General features: G+C 40.6%; 1 protein-coding gene across 1 annotated transcript; it reads right to left on the reverse strand.

Moving 5' to 3' along the window:
• Positions 1–15174: 15174 nt before the first annotated feature.
• Positions 15175–18333, reverse strand: LOC104086790 (abscisic acid receptor PYL4-like). Its single transcript, XM_009591126.4, has 3 exons — positions 17301–18333; positions 16205–16338; positions 15175–15996 (listed from the first exon to the last, which is right to left on the reverse strand). Exon 1 carries the CDS (start codon positions 18206–18208, stop codon positions 17549–17551), a length of 660 nt encoding a protein of 219 aa, XP_009589421.1. The 5' UTR covers positions 18209–18333; the 3' UTR covers positions 15175–15996; positions 16205–16338; positions 17301–17548.
• Positions 18334–19136: the final 803 nt, after the last annotated feature.

Raw genomic sequence — 19136 nt, forward strand, 5'->3', positions numbered from 1 at the left:
ATCGGCTGACCAAGTACGCATACTTTATTCCAGTTGGGACTACTTATTCTTCAGAGCGATTGGCCGAGATTTACATCCGAGAGATTGCTCGCCTTCACGGTATGCCAGTGTCCATCATTTCAGATCAAGGCACGCAGTTTACATCGTCGTTTTGGAGAGCCATACAACGAGAGTTGGGCAACCAAGTTGATTTGAGCACATCATTTCACCCTTAGACGGACGGATAGTCCGAGCGCACTATTTAGATATTGGAGGACATGCTACGTGCTTGTGTCATCGATTTTGGGGGTTCTTGGGATCCGTTTCTACCGCTAGCGGAGTTTGCCTACAACAACAGCTACCAGTCGAGCATTCAGATGACTCCGTATGATCCTTTGTATGGGAGACGGTTTAGATCTCCGGTGGGTTGGTTTGAGTCGGGTGAGGCTAGGCTATTGGGTACTGACTTGGTTCAGGATGCTTTGGACAAGGTTAAATTGATTCAGTAGCGGCTTTGCACGACACAGTCTAGACAAAAGAGTTATGCCGACAGGAAGGTCCGTGATGTTGCATACATGGTTGGGGAGAAGGTTCTGCTCAAGGTTTCACTCATGAAGGGTGTTATGAGGTTCGGGAAGAAGGGCAAGTTGAGCCCTCGGTATATTGGGCCGTTTGAGGTACTTCAGAGGATTGGGGAGGTGGCTTACAAGCTTGCCTTTCCACCCAGATTGTCGAGTGTGCATCCGGTGTTTCATGTTGCTATGCTCCGGAAGTATGTCGGCGATCCGTTTCATATTTTGGATTTCAGCACAGTTCAATTGGATGGTGAGTTGACTTATGATGTGGAGCCGGTGGCCATTTTGGATCGGCAGGTTTGAAAGTTAAGGTCTAAGGACATAGCTTCAGTGAAGGTACAGTGGAGAGGTCAGCCAGTCGAGGAGGCTACTTGGGAGACTGAGTGGGAAATGCGGAGCAGATATCCACACCTATTTGATACTCCAGGTACATTTCTAGACCCATTCGAGGATGAACGTTTGTTTAAAAGGAGGAGGATGTAACGACCTGGCCGGTCGTTTTGAGATTTATAGCCCCGTTTCCCTCATTTACTGCTCATTTTGTACTTTATAGCTATTATGTGACTTGTCGGGGTAGTCAGTTCGGGTCCAGAGAGAGTTCAGAATGAAATGAGACACTTAGTCTCAAGGTTGAAAGCCTAAGTTGAAATGATTGACCGGATGTTGATCTATGAGTAAACGATTCCGGAATGGAGTTTTAATGGTTCTGTTAGCTCCGTTGGGTTATTTTGGACTTAGGAAAGTGTCTGTATTGTGATTTGGAGATCCGTAGTGGAATTAGGCTTGAAATGGCGAAAGTTGAATTTTTGGAAAGTTTGACCGGGAGTAGACTTTTTGATATCGGGGTCGGATTCCGATTCTAGAAGTTGGAGTCGGTCCGTAATGTCAAATGTGACTTGTGTACAAAATTTGGGGTCAATCGGACGTGATTTGATAGGTTTCGGCGTCGTTTATAGAAGTTGAAATTCCTTAGTTTCAATAGGCTTGAATTGGGGTGTTATTCATGTTTTTGAAGTTGTTTGATGTGATTTGAGGGATTGACTAAGTTCGTATGAGGTTTTAGGACTGGTTGGTATGTTTGGTTGAGGTTTAGTGGGCCTCGGGTTGATTCCGAATGGTTAATGGATCAAAAGTCGAAGTTCAGAGATTGCTAAAGGATGGACTCTACTGGTGTAACCGCACCTGCAGAGCTTTGATCGCCGGTGCGAGCTCGCAGGTGCAGACTGGAATGCACAGGTGCGAGTTTGGAGGGGAGTGTGTAGGTGGCCACAAATGCGAGGTAATTGCCGCACCTGCGTGACCTCAGATGTGGTAGGGGGACCGCAAAAGCGGAACTGGGCAGGTGAGCTTGGTCCACAGAAGCGGCTTGGATGCTCGCAGAAGCGGAGTGAAGGAACGCAAGAGCGGAAGGAGCCGCATATGCATGTGAGATGTCGCTTCTGTGATACTGCAGAAGCGGTTAAGTTTCCGCAGAAGCAGAAGTGCTGGACAAAACACTTAAATGCAAGGGTTCGCTACTTTGCTTCATTTTAAATATTTTGAGCTCGGGTTTTGGCGATTCTTGAGAGGGTTTTCGAGCGGATTCTTAAGGTAAGTCCCTGTGCTCATTTTTTATCAATAATCTTGCTTCCCCATTGATTTTCCCACCTAGTTAGTGTGTATTTAAGGTGTAAATTGGGAGTTTGAGGCTAGGGATTTGGAGAGTTTGATTTGGGGATTTGGTGTCGGATTTTGATAAATTTAGTATGGTTGGACTCATGGTTGAATGGAATTTCGGGTTTCGTGACCTTTATCGAATTTCGAGACGTGGTCCCGGGGCTGGCTTTTAAGTCGATTTTTTAATTTTTATTAATGAATTAGCATTTTCTTATTGAGTTGATTCCTTTAGCCCGTATAGATTATATACGGGCTAAATTGTTTATGGCTAGATTCGAGGCGTTCGAAGGCCATTTCGCGAGGCAAGGTTGTGTTGGAGTAGAGATTTGCTCGGATTAAGGTAAGTAACAGTTCTAAATTTGGTTCTAAGGATACGAAACCCCGTATTATATGTCATGTATTTGGTTTTGGGGTGACGCACATGCTAGGTGACGGGCGTGTGGGCATGCACCGTAAGAATTGTGACTTGGTCAAATTCCATGGAACTATGTAGTTGAATACTCTGTTGTTATCTGTACTTTCTCCATGTATTAGAGAAATTGAACAACAAATCAGGTTAGAAATCATGTTTAGACTATGTGATAGCACTGTAGGGACCCACAGAGGTCGTGTACATGTCGAATTATCTGCTAAATTACTGTTTTGCACTCAGTCATAGTTTTACTTGTATATTACATCTCAGTCTCTATTGTTTATTATTGATGCATTATATCATTGCCTTTTGGGCTACTTATCATGATTTCTGAGAGCCCGAGAGACTGGAGAGGTTGATGACTGAGTGAGGCCGAGGGCCTGATTGTGAGGATATTTATGGGATCGGGCTGTACGCCGCAACATGTTTCACTGATATACGCCATGATTGGCTTGTTATAGCGCTTGGACTGAAAGAGCCCCTCCAGAGTCTGTACATACCCCCAGTGAGGACTGGTACCTATTGAGTGTGAGTGCTGAGTGATTGAGAGGAATGAGTGACTGTGAGGAAAGAGTGATTCTGAGGTTGGAGTGAATGGGAGGACTGAGTGACTGTTGCTCTGAGAGGATGCATTGACTTCATTATTTTGCAATTCAGCTGTCATATATCACTATCTTGAAATTTCTGAGAGATATTATCTTATGTTTTATTTGAACTTGAAATGAATTTACTGTTTTGGTCTTAATTGTCAAACTTGAAAGTATGCCTAACTTCCTATGTTGAAATTAATGTAATTGGACTATAACTGTGAAGGTCGTCACTTCTTTCAGTCCTTTATTTAGTATTGTTACTTACTGAGTTAGTTGTACTCACGCTACACCCTGCACTTCGTGTGCAGATCCAGGTGTTTGCGGACACGGTGTGTGTTGATTCCATCACACAGTTGATCTTTTGGAGATTTCAAGGTAGTTGCCCGGCGTTTCGTAGACCTTGTCTCTCCTTTCCTATCTTTCCGCTTATTGTATTTAGTTTCAGACTATCATAGACTGTATTTTCCAGACTTGTGATATATAGATGCTCATGTACTCTGTGACACCCCGATAGTTAGGAACTTTCGCGTTGTGTTTTGGGTTTCTATCCCTATTTATGAGAACCTTTATTGTTTAAGCTGCTTTAATTCGTTTTCTGTTATAAGCCAGCTCTATTAAACCGCGTCGAGGGGTCTAAAGCCAGCTATGTTCGCTTTTCTTTACTTCTGGGCCTATCTTCTTGAGGCCCAATCCCAGAGTCCAATCCTCTTTCTCTCAACTTTTTATCATTATTACTGCCTCGTTAATTTAGTTTACCGCCTCTACTAGTTTAATGTTTAGTTGTATTTGTTATGTATTTATTGTTGTTTTATTTCTCATGTATATAACACTCATATATTAGAACACATGCTTTCCTTTTTCCTTTATGATTTAGTAACATATGAACTTTGGCAAGCCTTAAACAATATAGAATTTTAAAAAAGGGAAAATCAGCTAATAGTAGGTTTTTAGTTCGCAAGTTGTAATCTGCTCACTAATTGCTACGTTTTTCACTTACCCTTCCCTTATTTAAAAGATTTTGAAACACAGAACTTCGTGAAAAATAACTCTATTTCTAAAAGGAAAACCAAATTTCAACTCTCGTTTTCTCAAAGGAAAAATCGTCAGAAAATCGTCGCTTTAAGGAATTTCCAGCAAATGACCTTTTCTTTGAAAATCCTTCGAATCTAAGGGAAATCTTAGATATGATTTTTATCAAACATCCTTTTATCATTATGTGAATAACCATCCCCCAAATCAAAGTGTTTTCATAACTCAATCTCTTTATTTTAAGATTTAGACCACTTATGTACCAATTTCAAATTCTTTTAACATCTCTTATGAACCCTTTTATAAATTCATATCCTTTTAAGACTCCGCATTCTTTATCATCCTTAGGTGTACAGTAAGCAGTCTTCTTTATTATTAATCAAAGCTTTTTACAAATAATTGATCACAAATTTAGTCTAAATCCTATGGAGCTACCTCAGAAAGGGGTGCCTAACACCTTCCACTTAGAAGAACAAGAACCCTTATCCATAATCTCACCGGTTAGAAGACCCGTAAAGATCATGACTTAGTAATTAAATAGGTACCCTAGTAAACCCTAAAATATTAGGTGGTGACTCTCTTTTATCAACAACAGAGAAATCACAAGTTGAATCCTGTCTTGACTAGTGCAAAATAGGGTGCAACAAGGTTTTCGGTCGGCGGATAGATTCGCTACCGATAGGAGAACTGATCGCGGCCGAAATAACAGGTCATTGCAGAACAAGGAAACGTTAGGTTCTCAAGATTCTTCCTACCCCAAGATTTCCGAATACAACTTCAACGTCAACGTAGTGGAGCTGGTGTTGATTATGAGGTACATTAAAGAAGCACGGTTCCCAAAGTCAATGCGATCTGATCCCAGCCAAAGGGATCCTAATTTGTTGTGTGAATACCACGGGACAAATGGTCACCAGACCGAGGACTACTGGCATCTGCACGAAGAGGTGGCGACATTGTTGAAAAACATCCATCTTAGGGAATTATTAAGTGACCGGGCTAAAAACAACTACGGTCACAATCGTGATAATGCAGAACCTTCAAAAGCAGGAGAAGATCCCCCGCGCCTGACGATCAACATAATTTGCGAGGGGAACGAGTTTAATGGGGTTACATTATCGGCGATAAAAAAGACGAATGTGTCAGTGAACCACAGCACGAGACTACGGAAAGTCGCTGAAGATGACATTACTTTCACGGAGGAAGACGCAGATGGATTGCTCCAACCGCACAATGATGCGTTGGTAATTTCTTTAAATGTCTTAGATTTTAAAATTAAATGTGTTTTGGTGGACCTAGGAAGTTTGGCCAACATCATACAATGGAGGGTGTTGGAGCAAGCCAAGCTCACCGGAAGCATCATTCCGGCCACAAACCTCGTTGTCGGGTTCAACCTAGCAAGTGTGACAACCCGAGGAGAGATCCCACTTCCCACAAATGCCGAAGGGGTGATGAAGAGGACCCATTTCGAGGTGGTGGACGGTGATATGGGTTACAACGTCATCCTGGGGAGACCATGGTTGCACGAGATGAAGGTTGTGCCATCTACATATCATCAGTTGTTAAAGTTCCTAACTCTCGAGGGGATTAAACAAATAAGAGGCGACCAACCAGCAGCAATATAAATAAATGCAATCTCAGTTTCCAGTAGCAATGGGAAGGAGCATGCGACATAGCAATTACAGGAACTGACGCCTGCTCCTGAGCTGTGCGAAGTCAATCAGGGGGAAGAGTCTTCGGAATCCTATCAGGTGCCAAGGTATTTCCAGGTACCACAAGAGACGGACGCAACAAAGTCCACAATAGAAGAACATGAACAAGTCGCATTGTTTGAAAAGTTCCTGGAGAGGAAGTTCCACTTGGGAACAGGACTGCACCCCGAACGCAGGTATGAATGTATTGAATTTCTTAAATTTAATGCCGATTGTTTTGTGTTGTCCCATTCGGATACGACATGTATCCCACCAGAAGTGGCCATACACAAGCTAAGATTGGATCCTAGCATTCCCCCGGTAAGACAAAAAAAATGTCCTATTGCCGAGGTCAGAAATAAATTTATCAAAGAAGAGGTAACTCGCTTGCTTGATATCGGTTCAATCCGAGAGGTAAAGTATCTTGACTGTCTAGCTAACATAGTAGCAGTTCCAAAGAAGAATAATAAATTTCACATGTGCGTAGACTATAAGGACGTAAATGAGGCGTGCCCAAAAGACTCGTTCCCATTGTCAAACATTAATTAAATGATTGATGTAAAGGTCGGGCATGAGTTAATGAGTTTTCTCAATGCTTACTCTGGGTATAACCAAATCAAGATGAACCCGGAGGATCAGGAGAAAACTCCGTTCATAACAAACCTTGGCACATACTGTTACAATGTAATGCCTTTCAGGCTAAAGAATGCCGGAGCCACTTATCAATGACTCGTGAGCAAAATGTTTGAAAAGCAAATAGGGAAAACCATGGAAGTTTACATATATGATATGCTTGTTAAGTCTTTGAATGCAGATGATCATCTCAAATACTTGCAAGAAACTTTTGACATCTTAAGGAGGAATAACATGAAGCTTAACCCCAAGAAGTGAGCATTCAGGGTCAGTTTCGGTAAGTTTCTGGGATTCCTGGTGTCACAAAGGGAGATCGAGGTTAACCCCGATAAAATTAAAGCCATCGAAGACATCCTGGACCAGCTATCAAGCGTAAAAGAGGTTCAAAGGCTAATAGGGAGGTTGGCCGCATTGAGTAGATTTATTTTCCGGTCTTCAGAGAAATGCCATCATTTCTTCTCGCTGCTCAAAAAGAAGAACAACTTCGAATGGACCCCGGAATGTCAGCAGGCTTTGAGGGATTTGAAAAACTATTTGTCAAGTCCTCTGTTGCTATCAAAACCGGAGGAAGGTGAACAACTGTTGATCTACTTAGCAGAAACTCGCTACCCACATCTGGAAAACAAATTGGCCTTAGACCTCGTAGTCGCCGCTCGAAAGCTAATGCCTTATTTCCAATGTCACCCGATAGCTGTGGTGACCACTTTTTCCTTGCGGAATATTCTTCATAAGCCCGAACTTTCAGGTACGCTAGCCAAATGGTCATCAAAATGAGCGAATTTGACATAGAATATAAACCTAGGACGGCAATTAAGTCATAGGTTTTGACCGATTTTGTGGCCGAATTCAGTCCATGACTTTTACCTCTGGCTACCAAAGAAGCAGTAATGGTGTCGAAATCGACATCCGGAGTCTGAACCTTGTTCACGGACGGAGCTTCTAATGTGAAAGGGTCCAGGCTTGGCATAGTATAAACCACGCCTTCGGGAGAAACCCTAAGGCGGGCTATAAGAATTGTTCCTCTGACTAATAATGAAACAGAGTATGAAACTTTGATTGCAGTGCTCGAATTGGCCCGGGGAATGGACTCCGAGGTCATACAAATCAAATGTGACTTCCAGTTGGTGGTAAATCAGGTCTACGGGATCTTCGAAGCCAAAGAGGAATGCATGCAATAATACGTAATGAAGGTTCAGACTCTGCTCGCTCGGTTCCGGGAGTGGTCAATCACGCATATCCCGAGGGAAGAGAATGTAGAATTAGATGCACTAACTAACCTTAGCTCGTCTACGGAAATTAAAGGATTGGACTCCAGTACGGTCGTACAGCTTATGCACTCGCTACTGGACGCATATAGCTATTACGAGGTAAACGCGACTAATTTGGTCTAGGACTGGAGAAACGAGATTATTGACTACCTCGAACACGGGAAATTGCCTGATGACCCTAAGGCATTTCGAGCACTACGCACTAAAGTAGCTCGATACAGTTTCAAGGGGGGTCAATTTTACAGAAGCTATTTCCAAGGCCCGTTGGCTCGATGTTTGGGAACTTCCAAAGCTAATTATATTATGCGAGAAGTTCACGAAGGGGTCTGTGGAAATCACTCAGGCTCAAATTCCTTTGTACTAAAGTTAATAAGGGTAGGATACTATTGGCCCCGGATGGAACAAGACGCCAAAGCTTATGTTCAAAAATGTGATAAATATGAACGCTACGCACTGTTGGTACATCAACCGGCAGAGCCATAGCACTCAGTTCTGTCACCATGGTCGTTTATGAAGTGGGGAATGGATATCGTCGGACCACTGCCCCCGGCCCCGGTAAGGTAAGATTTCTTTTAATTTTAACTGACTATTTTTGTAAGTGGGTTGAAGCAGGTTCTTATCAAAAGATCAGAAAACGTGAAGTGGTAGATTTCTTGTGGGAGAACATTATTTGTAGATTTGGGATATCAAAAGAGATAGCCTGCGACAACGGACCACAATTTATGGTGCAAAGGTCACAAAGTTCCTTGAAGACTTGATAATCAAGAGGATCACATTATCACCCTATCATCTGAGTGCAAATGGCCAAGCAGAATCAACGAACAAGGTGATTATACAAAATCTCAAAAAGAGATTGGAAGCAGCTAAAAGAAAATGGCCTGAGGAGCTGCCAAGTATACTATGGGCATACCGAACAACGGCCAAATCGAGCACGGGGAAGACTCCTTTTTCTCTTGTGTACGGGGCAGAAGCCCTGATCCCGGTGGAAGTAGGAGAACCTACCCATAGGTATTTCCGGGGAAAAGAAGAAGCAAAAAATGAAGCAATATTAGTCAGTTTGGAGCTGCTCGACGAACGTAGGGACTTGGCTCATATAAGGATGGCAGTCCAAAAACAGAGAATAGAGAGATATTACAATAGAAGAGCCAACCTCCGTTATTTCAAAGTAGGAGACTTGGTTTTAAGGAAAGTAACTCAGAACACCCGGGAACTCAATGCGGGGAAGCTAGGTCCAATATGGGAAGGCCCCTACCGGGTATCAGCTGTCACCAGGAAAGGGTCATACGAGTTAGAGAATCAAGATGGAGAAAAGTTGCCAAGCAACTGGAATGTGGCACACCTCAAGAGATACTATTGCTGATGAACATCACCTGTACTGAAAGTATGTGTTGTACTCTTTTTTCCTTCGTCTAGTTTTATCCCAATTGGGTTTTTCGGGCAAGGTTTTTAATGAGGTAGCAACGAAAAGCATACTACGAAGGAAGCTTCAGCAATAAGACCTTTAAAAGATAAGGCACACAAGCAAAGAACCACTATGGAGTGGTTAGATAGTCTTTTGCTCGATAGCAAAGTTCCTGCTGGGAAGTTAAGTTTGCTGTCATACAAAGATTACCCGACCGTTCCCAAGTGCAAGCCAGTAGGGGATTGTTAGATAATCTTTGGCTCAATAGTATAAATTCCTAAGGGGAAGTGAAGTTTGTTATTGAACTGAAGATTATTTAGCAATTCAGTAGTGGAATCCTAGAAGGTGTAAACATCTAGTGTTCAAATTTGCATTCTTCGCATTCAAACACTAGGGGAGAATGATATGAGGATACGACAACAATGACTGCCACTTCGACAGGAATACGAAACCCGGGAACATAGTTGTATCATCAGGACCGGGGACTGTGCGGCCAGCCCCATAGAAACAAGTTGTACAAGTTAGCCATAAGAAATTTCAATTTCTTTATAGCACAACGAATGCTTATGTAATTTTGAAAATGGAAGGAATAAAGTAAAGTCCTTTTGTTTCTATCTTGCTTCTTGTCTGAACGATGAATTGATTTTATCATTTGAAAGTTAAACATGTACTTCAAATGTTAGTGTCGTAATGAACATGAGACGTCCTCTTCAAGAGAACCGCAAATATAAGAGGGACCTCTCTTATGAAAACCCTCACGATAAAGGGTTGATTTACGAAGAACTTGAGTCCAAAATCCAAACGCTTTCGGGGGAAAATATACCCAAAGCCTTGCACAATTAGATGCAAACAGTAAAACCTGTGCAAATACTTAAACGAAAAAGATGCAAAGAGCAAACTTGTGTAAATATTTAAACGAAAGTACGCAGAAAGGAAAACTTATATAATAATTTAATGAAAAAGTGTTCTTATTTACAATAAATATGCCAAACAGAACAAGTACAAAAGTTTGAAAAGGAAAGCAAAAACCAAGCTGTTGTATCTCTGGAACCCGCAGGAAGAGAATCATCTACGCCCCCAAGAGAAGTGGGTGGATCCTCCGCTGGTTCGATATTTTGGCCTTCGTCATTTTGGCCTTCACTATCATCACCTTTTGGTTCCTCTTCAGTTCCCGAGAGCTCAGAACTGGAACCAGAAGAATCGGTAGCATCGGGCCGGACCGAAAGACCCCTGTTTGCAGCTAACTCTAGCTCAGGGGCCTTAGCGATTTCGACATCAAAGTCAATGACACCTGCTTTGGACTCTTCCAAGGTTTTTTCCCAATGATATGCATAGCATATGTTTTTTCGACAATGAGGGAAGCCTCTCGGTGCTAAAGTTCTTCGTTAAGCTGGCCGACCTCAACAGAAAGGTTTTCTCATGCGGATCTAACGGACCGGAGGCTGACATCGAGGTCACAGACAGTAGAGCTGAAAATTCTATTATGCTCAATGGTCCTCTTATGCTTCTCCTCCAATTGGGCATACTTCGCCCCGACAGCAGCAAGCTCTTCAGCTTTGGAGTTTAAGGCCGCCTCCAAATTATTCAATCTTTCAACGGAGGCAACCTCATAATCGGATGCAGCATGAACGACATTATGGACTTTAACCCATTTTTCCCTAGCCTTTTCAAATTGAGCCATCAACAGGGCAACCTCTTGGCTAAGGGTCACTACTTCTTACTCACTTTGCTACAACCGAGCCTCCAACTCAACGGCCTCAACAGCTCGAGCTTCCAGTTCTGAGAGGCGAGCAACACTTTGGTCCCTCTCCGCCAAAAGTTGATCCCCCTCGGAGGTAAGTTCCTCCTTATCACGAATCAGCCTTTGAAGGCCCTCAGAAACAAGGAAGTTGGCCAGCAAAACAAGAATGCAAATTCAAAACCTTGCCATAACACACATAGAAGAAACAACATGGAAAACAAAGACTATAATGCCATTGCGTTGTGCATGGCATTGTTCAACAAACACTCGAGAGAGAGAGAGAGTTTGTATTTTTTTTCCCAATCTTCTCTGAAGTCAAGGGCTTCAGATAGTTAGAAAGTTCCACCGGTCGGGATAACAGATTTCATCTAGTGGAAACTGAGAGGGTGGCGCTCCTCCTCCTTTGAGGATCTTCTGAGGGGGCATCATAATTTTGCCCTAGGTTCCCATGAACTGGGGACTGGGGAAGAGGGACATACTCCTCTCGGGCAGTTGCGACCGGCGAAAATGATGTAGCAGTTTTGGTAAAGGCAGAGAGAAGAGGGAGATGAAGCAGATGGTGGTGTAGGGTGAGAAGCAGTTGCGGAAGGTGCAGTGTTGGTTGATGGTTGCTCGTCAACCAAAGTCGGAAGAGGCCCGGTAAGTCCTACAGTATCGGGAGCGACAACTGGGACTCGGAAGCGTGAATTGGCATCTTCCACCACATCAAACTCCCCCAGAGTGCCGAGGCATTATCCTCGTTTGGTGTAGCTAACTCAATAGATTAAGTATTCTATTGAGTTGATGAAGGTTGTCATCTTCTATGTACAGAAGCCCCATCATCACTGGCTTCTCCATCATTGTTGATAAGCACAGTTTTTGGGACCGGCTCAGGCGCGACGCTCATCACCATAACATCCGAAGATAACTCGAGCGCTGCATTCTTTGCCTTTTTATTTTGTTCCCTCGGTCGCGGATGAACGTCTCCTTTTTTGTTGCTTGTTCTCTGGCTGGGGACTCCGAGAAGAAGCACTTGCACCAGAACCAGGCTTGGAGACACCTGTTCGTGTAAAAGCCTCCTGCAATAGCCTTGCCGCATCAGCAAGATTAGCCAAAACATCCTCCTCGGGGACGACAACTGAGCCCTGGGGTAGACCAAAATTCAACAAGAAAGAAAGGTTAATCAACTTCCTTATACGAAAAGTAAAGACAAGATGAGTTCAATTTACCATGATATTTGACTTTCCACTCGTATTTAAGGGCCAGTTCTTTCCACGTGCAGGTATCGGGTGTAGTAACGTCCAAGATTTACTGGACCCACTGGTCCAAGCCTTGAACCCTAGGTGGTACCCACCGAGTTGCTGAAACGAGCGAAAGAAGAGGGGTCAATAACGATATGAGATGATCTTTAATGGAAGAAAAAACAAATGGAGAACTTACGAGTGCGGTTCCATAATTACATAAAGGATGAAGCGGTGGCCGGAATGATGTCACTGGTGGCAACTGCAACGAATTGTTCCATCCACCCACGGTAGTTGTCATCATCCATGATGGATAGCAGAGCATGGTGGCCACTCTTGCTGAAATTTATCATTCCCCCGCAAAAAATCTTGGGGGAGTAAAGATTCATTAATCGAGCTAAGGTTAGCTCCTCTCCCGTCTCCTAGCACAAGCACCGAAGACAAGCGACTGTCATCTATACAGAATGACTTACTTGTGCCAAGCATACTTGGTAGCGAATGCAGAACTCCACGATGACGGAGTCAAGCTCTCCATTCAAAGAGAACGGCCCTAAAGTGAAGGGGTACGTATAAAAATACGTAAAACCCTTCTTGGGTAAGGTTATCTGCTCTTCCAGATCAGGTTCGATAATATCTAGATCTTGGAAATGGCAATCTTCCTTCACAATAGGAATACTAGAAGGACGGATGGAAGAAGGGTATACGCTAACGGACTATGTACGAGGGTGAGCGGAAGGATACTTTTCTTCGAAGTCCTTAGTCGTGACAATACTCGTTGGGATGATGGTGATTACCGTATGAGGAGCAGCGTCAAGCTTTACCTTTGTTCTTTAAGGAACTAGGGTTTCTGGAAGAAGAGGCCATTTTTTATCAGAAAAGGAGGACAATTTTCTCTCATGAAGAAGGTTAAAGAAATCTTGAAGACAGAGTACGAGTTGAGTAAAGAGAGTTGGAGAAAGTTTGAAGAATTATGAAGTGTAAATGAAGAAGTTTGATGCGTATAAGTAAAAGAATAAGTGGCTAAAATCATGGCCATAATTACCTCGATAACCAGTAAAAGTGATGCTGAATTGTGGGATGACGCGTGTTCGGGGCATTAAATGCGGAGAGACGTGCGTCTAATCAACCTTCAGAAACTTTTCAAAGGGTGTCAGAGAATGTTTCACCAAGAAAAGTATCTCTACCAACTTCCCGGTGATACAAAGTTATGCCACCGGAAAGCAGGGGGACTATCTGTATGGGGTAAAATATGTTCATATTTTATGATAGCATGAAAAAGCGACACGTGGAGCCGAAGACAGAAGATAGTCAAATCCGAAGGCAATGATCTCGCTTATCATCGGAGAGAATGATACTCATAAAGATAAAATAAATACCGATATCCGGTAGCATGCAATGATGAATATTCTATAGCATTAAGTGCATGATCCGTTAAAGAGAATATGTCATTCACTGTCCACCGTTATATATTCTTTAATGGCCCTCATAATTGTCATTAAAGAGAGGCTTGATCCTAGGACCTTGTTCCGAGGTGTAACTATAAATAATGAGCTTTATCATCATTGTAAGGGAGAATTTTCTAAGAAGCATACATTATACTCTATCACAAGCTCAATAACATTTTACTGTCTTGCTTATTTATATTGTTCTTACTGCTTCCAGAAGCTCTACGCCCGGGACTAAGATATCTGCCGATTCATTTCAATTTCAAGGCTAAGCCCTATATTTTTGTCTAATTCATATATTATTTTTGGATCAAATTAATTCACTTGTCTATAAATTACGTACAAATTCAATTGTACCGTTTTATGGGTAAACACTTTCATACTGAGGAGCAAGGTGATAAACATTTAATCTTGGACTTGATATATTGGCAGTGTAAAGAATTTTTACACTATCACTTAATTTTAATAGGATATAAATAGATAATTATTTCACCCTCAAATTTACCATATCAAATTTTCTATGAGAGTTACTTATTATTATAGGTTAACTTAACCTGATTGTGTAAAATACATTAATAACTGAAGGCACATAGAATTTAAACTCTTCTTTCTTTAATTTTCAAATCGAAGGTTTAAGTCATGTCTAGAGTTTTTTGAATAATCAATGTTGACTCTTTGAAGGAAAATAAATTTAATTTTTATTTATTTGGATTTCCCATTCGTTATTTGGTTCTTTAATCTCACCAATGAAAGAAATAACACAAAGTTGGCAACACCTAGTAGGAAGGCCGTAGGAATTGAAGATTCGATGAAACAGTTCATTGGTTTATCCAAAGATTTTGCGAGGTTAATAATTATCGTGCGTGGCCAGTAGAGTATTTTATTTCAATTAATTGGTTAACTTACCCATTAAATTAATCTATCACAAATTAAAGAAACATATTTAAATCAGCACCAAAATGGGTGCGTCTACTTAATTTCGTCTGAGCATAGAAACATGCGATTAATTTTATTTTATTTTCCCTTTCTTGCAGTATAACCAAGCTAGAGGTGGGCATCGGTCGGTTCGATTCGGTTGTAAATATTATCGGTTTAGCGTATCGGTTATCGGTTTACAAATATGGTAAACCGATAACCGAAACGATAAGATATCGGTTATCGGTTAACCGGTTATCGACCATTATTAGTTTACCCGATATGATAACTCAATCTAGAGCTAAGTAAAAAAGAGAAGAAAATTCACATATAGTATACTAAGTTCTGCGTTCTGGCCACAACTAATATTTGAAGCTTCATTTTGGCAAATTTAAACAATTTGACAACATTTGCTTCTGCTTCTATACAGTACATCTGCAACTCTTCAACTCTTCTTATTAAATACCTCAACGTCAGTGGGCTCAGAGTAGATGAAGAAATAAAATCCAATAAAAAGACCAAGCAAGAATCCAATTTCAAAGCCAAGAATTCACAACAGTGCTAAATTGCAAGTCAAGCAAGTTGAGATTCTATTTCCATTAAACAATCAACAACAAAAGGTGGCATCAGATGACAATTAATAATTCTCCAATGCCTTCACAGGATGTGGACACAAAATCAAAAAAGGAATGTATAAAATAAACTATTGACATAACAACAACTTTCTATCATACGCCCTATAAATACAAGAAATTTAAGACTACTCATGAATCCCATTTCATTACAGTACATCTCCAAGTTTCAAGAACATCAATTAATTAATTCTTACTGCAAAAGCCAATTCAGAATACATCAAGAAATTGAAAGTTTCAAAGCTGCTCATGCATATAGCAAAAGCCCGAACTGCAGACAGTGAACTTTTTACTAGTCAAGCTCAATAACTGAGATCACAAAAGAAAGCAAAAGCTAGGCAGTACAATAGCAGTTAACAGAAACATAAATAATAATTTTTTGGTTTCCTGCCAAATCATAATCAAGAGCAACAAGAGTACTAGTAATTCAATAGTTGTCTAAAGTCCAAACACAACTGAAATAGTACTAATTCTTCAACAACAGTTGTCCAAATACATTAATAACAATACAAAGTAGTAGCAATTTCACCTTAAGATTAACGAGTCCAAACATAATACTAATAGTTCAAATTCAAGTTAACAAAACAACAACTACTCAATCATTATAGGCTTCACCAAATTGCGCTCCAAACAACCCTCAACATGCCTCATTAAAGACTTAGTATTAGTTTGTCGTGCATTGTAACATAAAACAAGATGACAATGACTACAATCTTACTTTACCATCCATCATCATCTTCTCTAATCCTTTCATAGTGACTCCAAACATGTGAGATAGCTTTGAGACCACAAAGTCGAGGCATGGTTACACCTATTAAACATAAAAAAAAAAAATATTAAGTCAAATAAATTCTTACCAATGCATACTATGTATTATATAAGTTGAATTAAACCAAAAAACAGTGACTTGTCAACTGAAATCAACCGAAACCCCAAATTACCAATATCGTTATCAACATAGCTATATAAGTAACGACAACTAAAAGCAAAGCACAATAGAACAATTATTATCAACATACCATTGCTTTCCCGCGTTCATCAATAGAACAATTATGTTTCTTCACTTTGCTTGTCTGTATCATACTCTGAAGGGACGAAACCTTTATAAGTTGAAGACTTTTAGATAGGTGAACCCGCAGATACTCTGGAGTACCTGCAATTCATTTTAGATATTCTTTAACAGTATTTCTTATTGTTTTTTTAATAGAGATGAAAGAATGACAAGGAAAGATTAGAAGTGCTTGCAGAGAAACACAAACGTGGAGAAGCAGCAAGATTTATTAGAGCAACAAGAAAATCAAAATCGATAAAGAATGCGGGTATCAAGATTTATCAACATAGTCACTGAAGAATGCGACCGAGAAAGAATAGGAAAGAATGAAGTGAAGCCCAAGCATATGTATATACTTAAGGGTAAAGTAGTAATTTCATTAATCCTTATTGGGTTATCGGTTAACCCATTAACAAAATTGGCAAACCGGGGTCCGAACCGATAACCCAATAGTGAAAAAAATTTTAAACCGTTACCGAACCGTTAACCAAATACCGATAATCCAATAAATAATTAACAGTTCAGGTTATCGATTTTACCCGATATATGTCCAGTCCTAAACCAAGCTATTAGCTAGGTAGCTAGCATTACTAATCAGAGCCGCCTTAATTATTTGCTTCATTTAGGTCAGCCATTAACGTGGATTCTACATCTGACTATAACGGTTGTGCTCGCATAAATGTGTGTACATGCATCTCGATTATTTTATCGTATTTTCGTTAATATTCGTATCGGAACATGTAAAACCTGTTGTCTCCTTTAATTTACTTATTCATTTATTTTATGTTGTATATAAAACAACCTACTTCACTTTAACTATATATTACTTCAATCCAGAAGTGGAAGTAACTTGAAGGAATGGGGTTTAATTGAATTTCTTTCATTAAAAAATATATTATAAACAAGATTAAAAAAAAAAAAAAGAGCCATAGGAGAAACAAATTAAATTCCTCGCATAACAAGTAGACCATGAACTTATCTTCAACAAGTGATAACGACAACCTGGACCAGAGATGCAAAATATGTAAAAAGAAATGGAATGATTCTAAGATCTTAATTCGTACCAAAATACATCATCTGATCAAGAAATCATCGTCACAGGCATCATCGATCAGTTGTCTTAATCTGTTTCCCACTTTTGAACTCCGATCCCATGGAGAAATTAACCACCTTGTATTTGCATTTTTTGCTTGTCATATAGACCAATCCATTTTGAATCCAAGCTAATTTTTAACCTGTTTAATTTATTGATTTGACATGTCGTCCAAGTTTGATCCAATTCGTCCATTTGCCACCTCGAGCGAGCTACGTTTCAAGCCATGCTTCGTCTGCTCAAATTCTCAGCGATTTGGGCAAGGGATTGGAGGTTACATTTGACAATAGTGTCCACAAACACACATGTTTCTTCTTTAGTATTCCCATGTGGTATATCAACAACGTAGGATTCCACGACGATAGTACTAGTGCTCGTACTTCCATTGCAAGAAGAGGGATCGGAGTGGAGGGTGGTGACAGATCGGTAATTTTCCAGGCGGTGGTCCCCACCAACAACGCTGAAGCTGATGACATGGCGCTCCTCGTCAAGGATCTCGAGCCTCTCGGTGCTGCTAGCAGCGGGAGGGCCCGAGATGACGCGCACTTCGCGGAGGGTGCCCACGTCGCCGTCCCCAACGATGACGTGGCAGCTCTTGACGAAGTGTTTATAGGCTTGAGGGTTATCAAAACGGCGGACGACGGACCATACGGCAGAGACGGGGGCGGAGACGCGCTGGATCATGGCGGAGCAACACTGGTTTGGGCTAACGGAGTGAGTGTGGCATTTAACGACGGACTCCGGTACTTGTGCGGTACATGGTATTGGTGTATGTCTTTGTAGTTTTTTACAAGTGGTGGCGCCGGCGGAAGTTGTAGGGGTCGTGGTAGGGTTGACTCTTTGGAATAAAAGTGATGATTTTGGAGGATTTGGAGGCATTTTTTTTTTGTTTTGCTGATTTCGTAGAAATGGTTGATCTGAAACAGGGAGAGTTTGAGGTTTACTTTCCAAGATTTTGTTTGGTTATAAGGCTTATATGAGGTGGTTCTTGTGTTGCGTTCTTTTGGGTGAATATATAATAAAATATATATCCAGTTGGTTTAATTTTAATTTATATAGAAGTTTTTAATGGTACGAACGTTAAAAAAGAAAAGTACATTAAAATTTATGATCTTAAGGTGCAAAGATATTTCTGTGTAAGAGCATGTTGTTAAAGTAGATTTAACGAGTTTTCAAATATAACAATGTACTTACATTTTAAAATATATCACAAAAAAAACGTCATATAAAAATAAATTGTAAAGGATAATTATATATTACATTTTAAAATATATCACAAAAAAACGTCATATAAAAATAAATTGTAAAGGATAATTATATATTGTATTGATATGTATTATATTAAGACTTAAGGACAAGTCTCATGTAAGAAAGGGAATAATAGAGCTAAGAAAGAGAAGGAAGAGAGGTGGTTGGACTTTGAGAGGAAGAAGAGAGGAGATCGTTCATGTGTGTGTGTGGGGGGGGGGGGGGGTTGGGGGGTTAGTAAAATAGGAACAAGATGCTCTTTGTGAGCTTATTATATACGGAAAAGGGTCAGAAATACCCTTAACGTATTAGAAATGGCTCAAAAATACTCTCCTTCCACCTATGGGTTCAAATTTGCCCTTAATATTATTTTTAGGCTTAAAAATGCTCATCTCTTAACGGAAAGATGACATGGCATTGATGGACATTTTAACATTAAGGACAAATTTGAACACATAGGTGGAAGGAGGGCATTTTTGAGTCATTTCTAATATGTTAAGGGCATTTCTGGCCCTTTTCCGTTTTAATTAAACATGTAGCATTTATTTAGTCTAGAAAA

The sequence above is a fragment of the Nicotiana tomentosiformis genome, chromosome 7, assembly GCF_000390325.3.
Source record: "Nicotiana tomentosiformis chromosome 7, ASM39032v3, whole genome shotgun sequence".
Taxonomy (NCBI): Eukaryota; Viridiplantae; Streptophyta; class Magnoliopsida; order Solanales; family Solanaceae; genus Nicotiana; species Nicotiana tomentosiformis.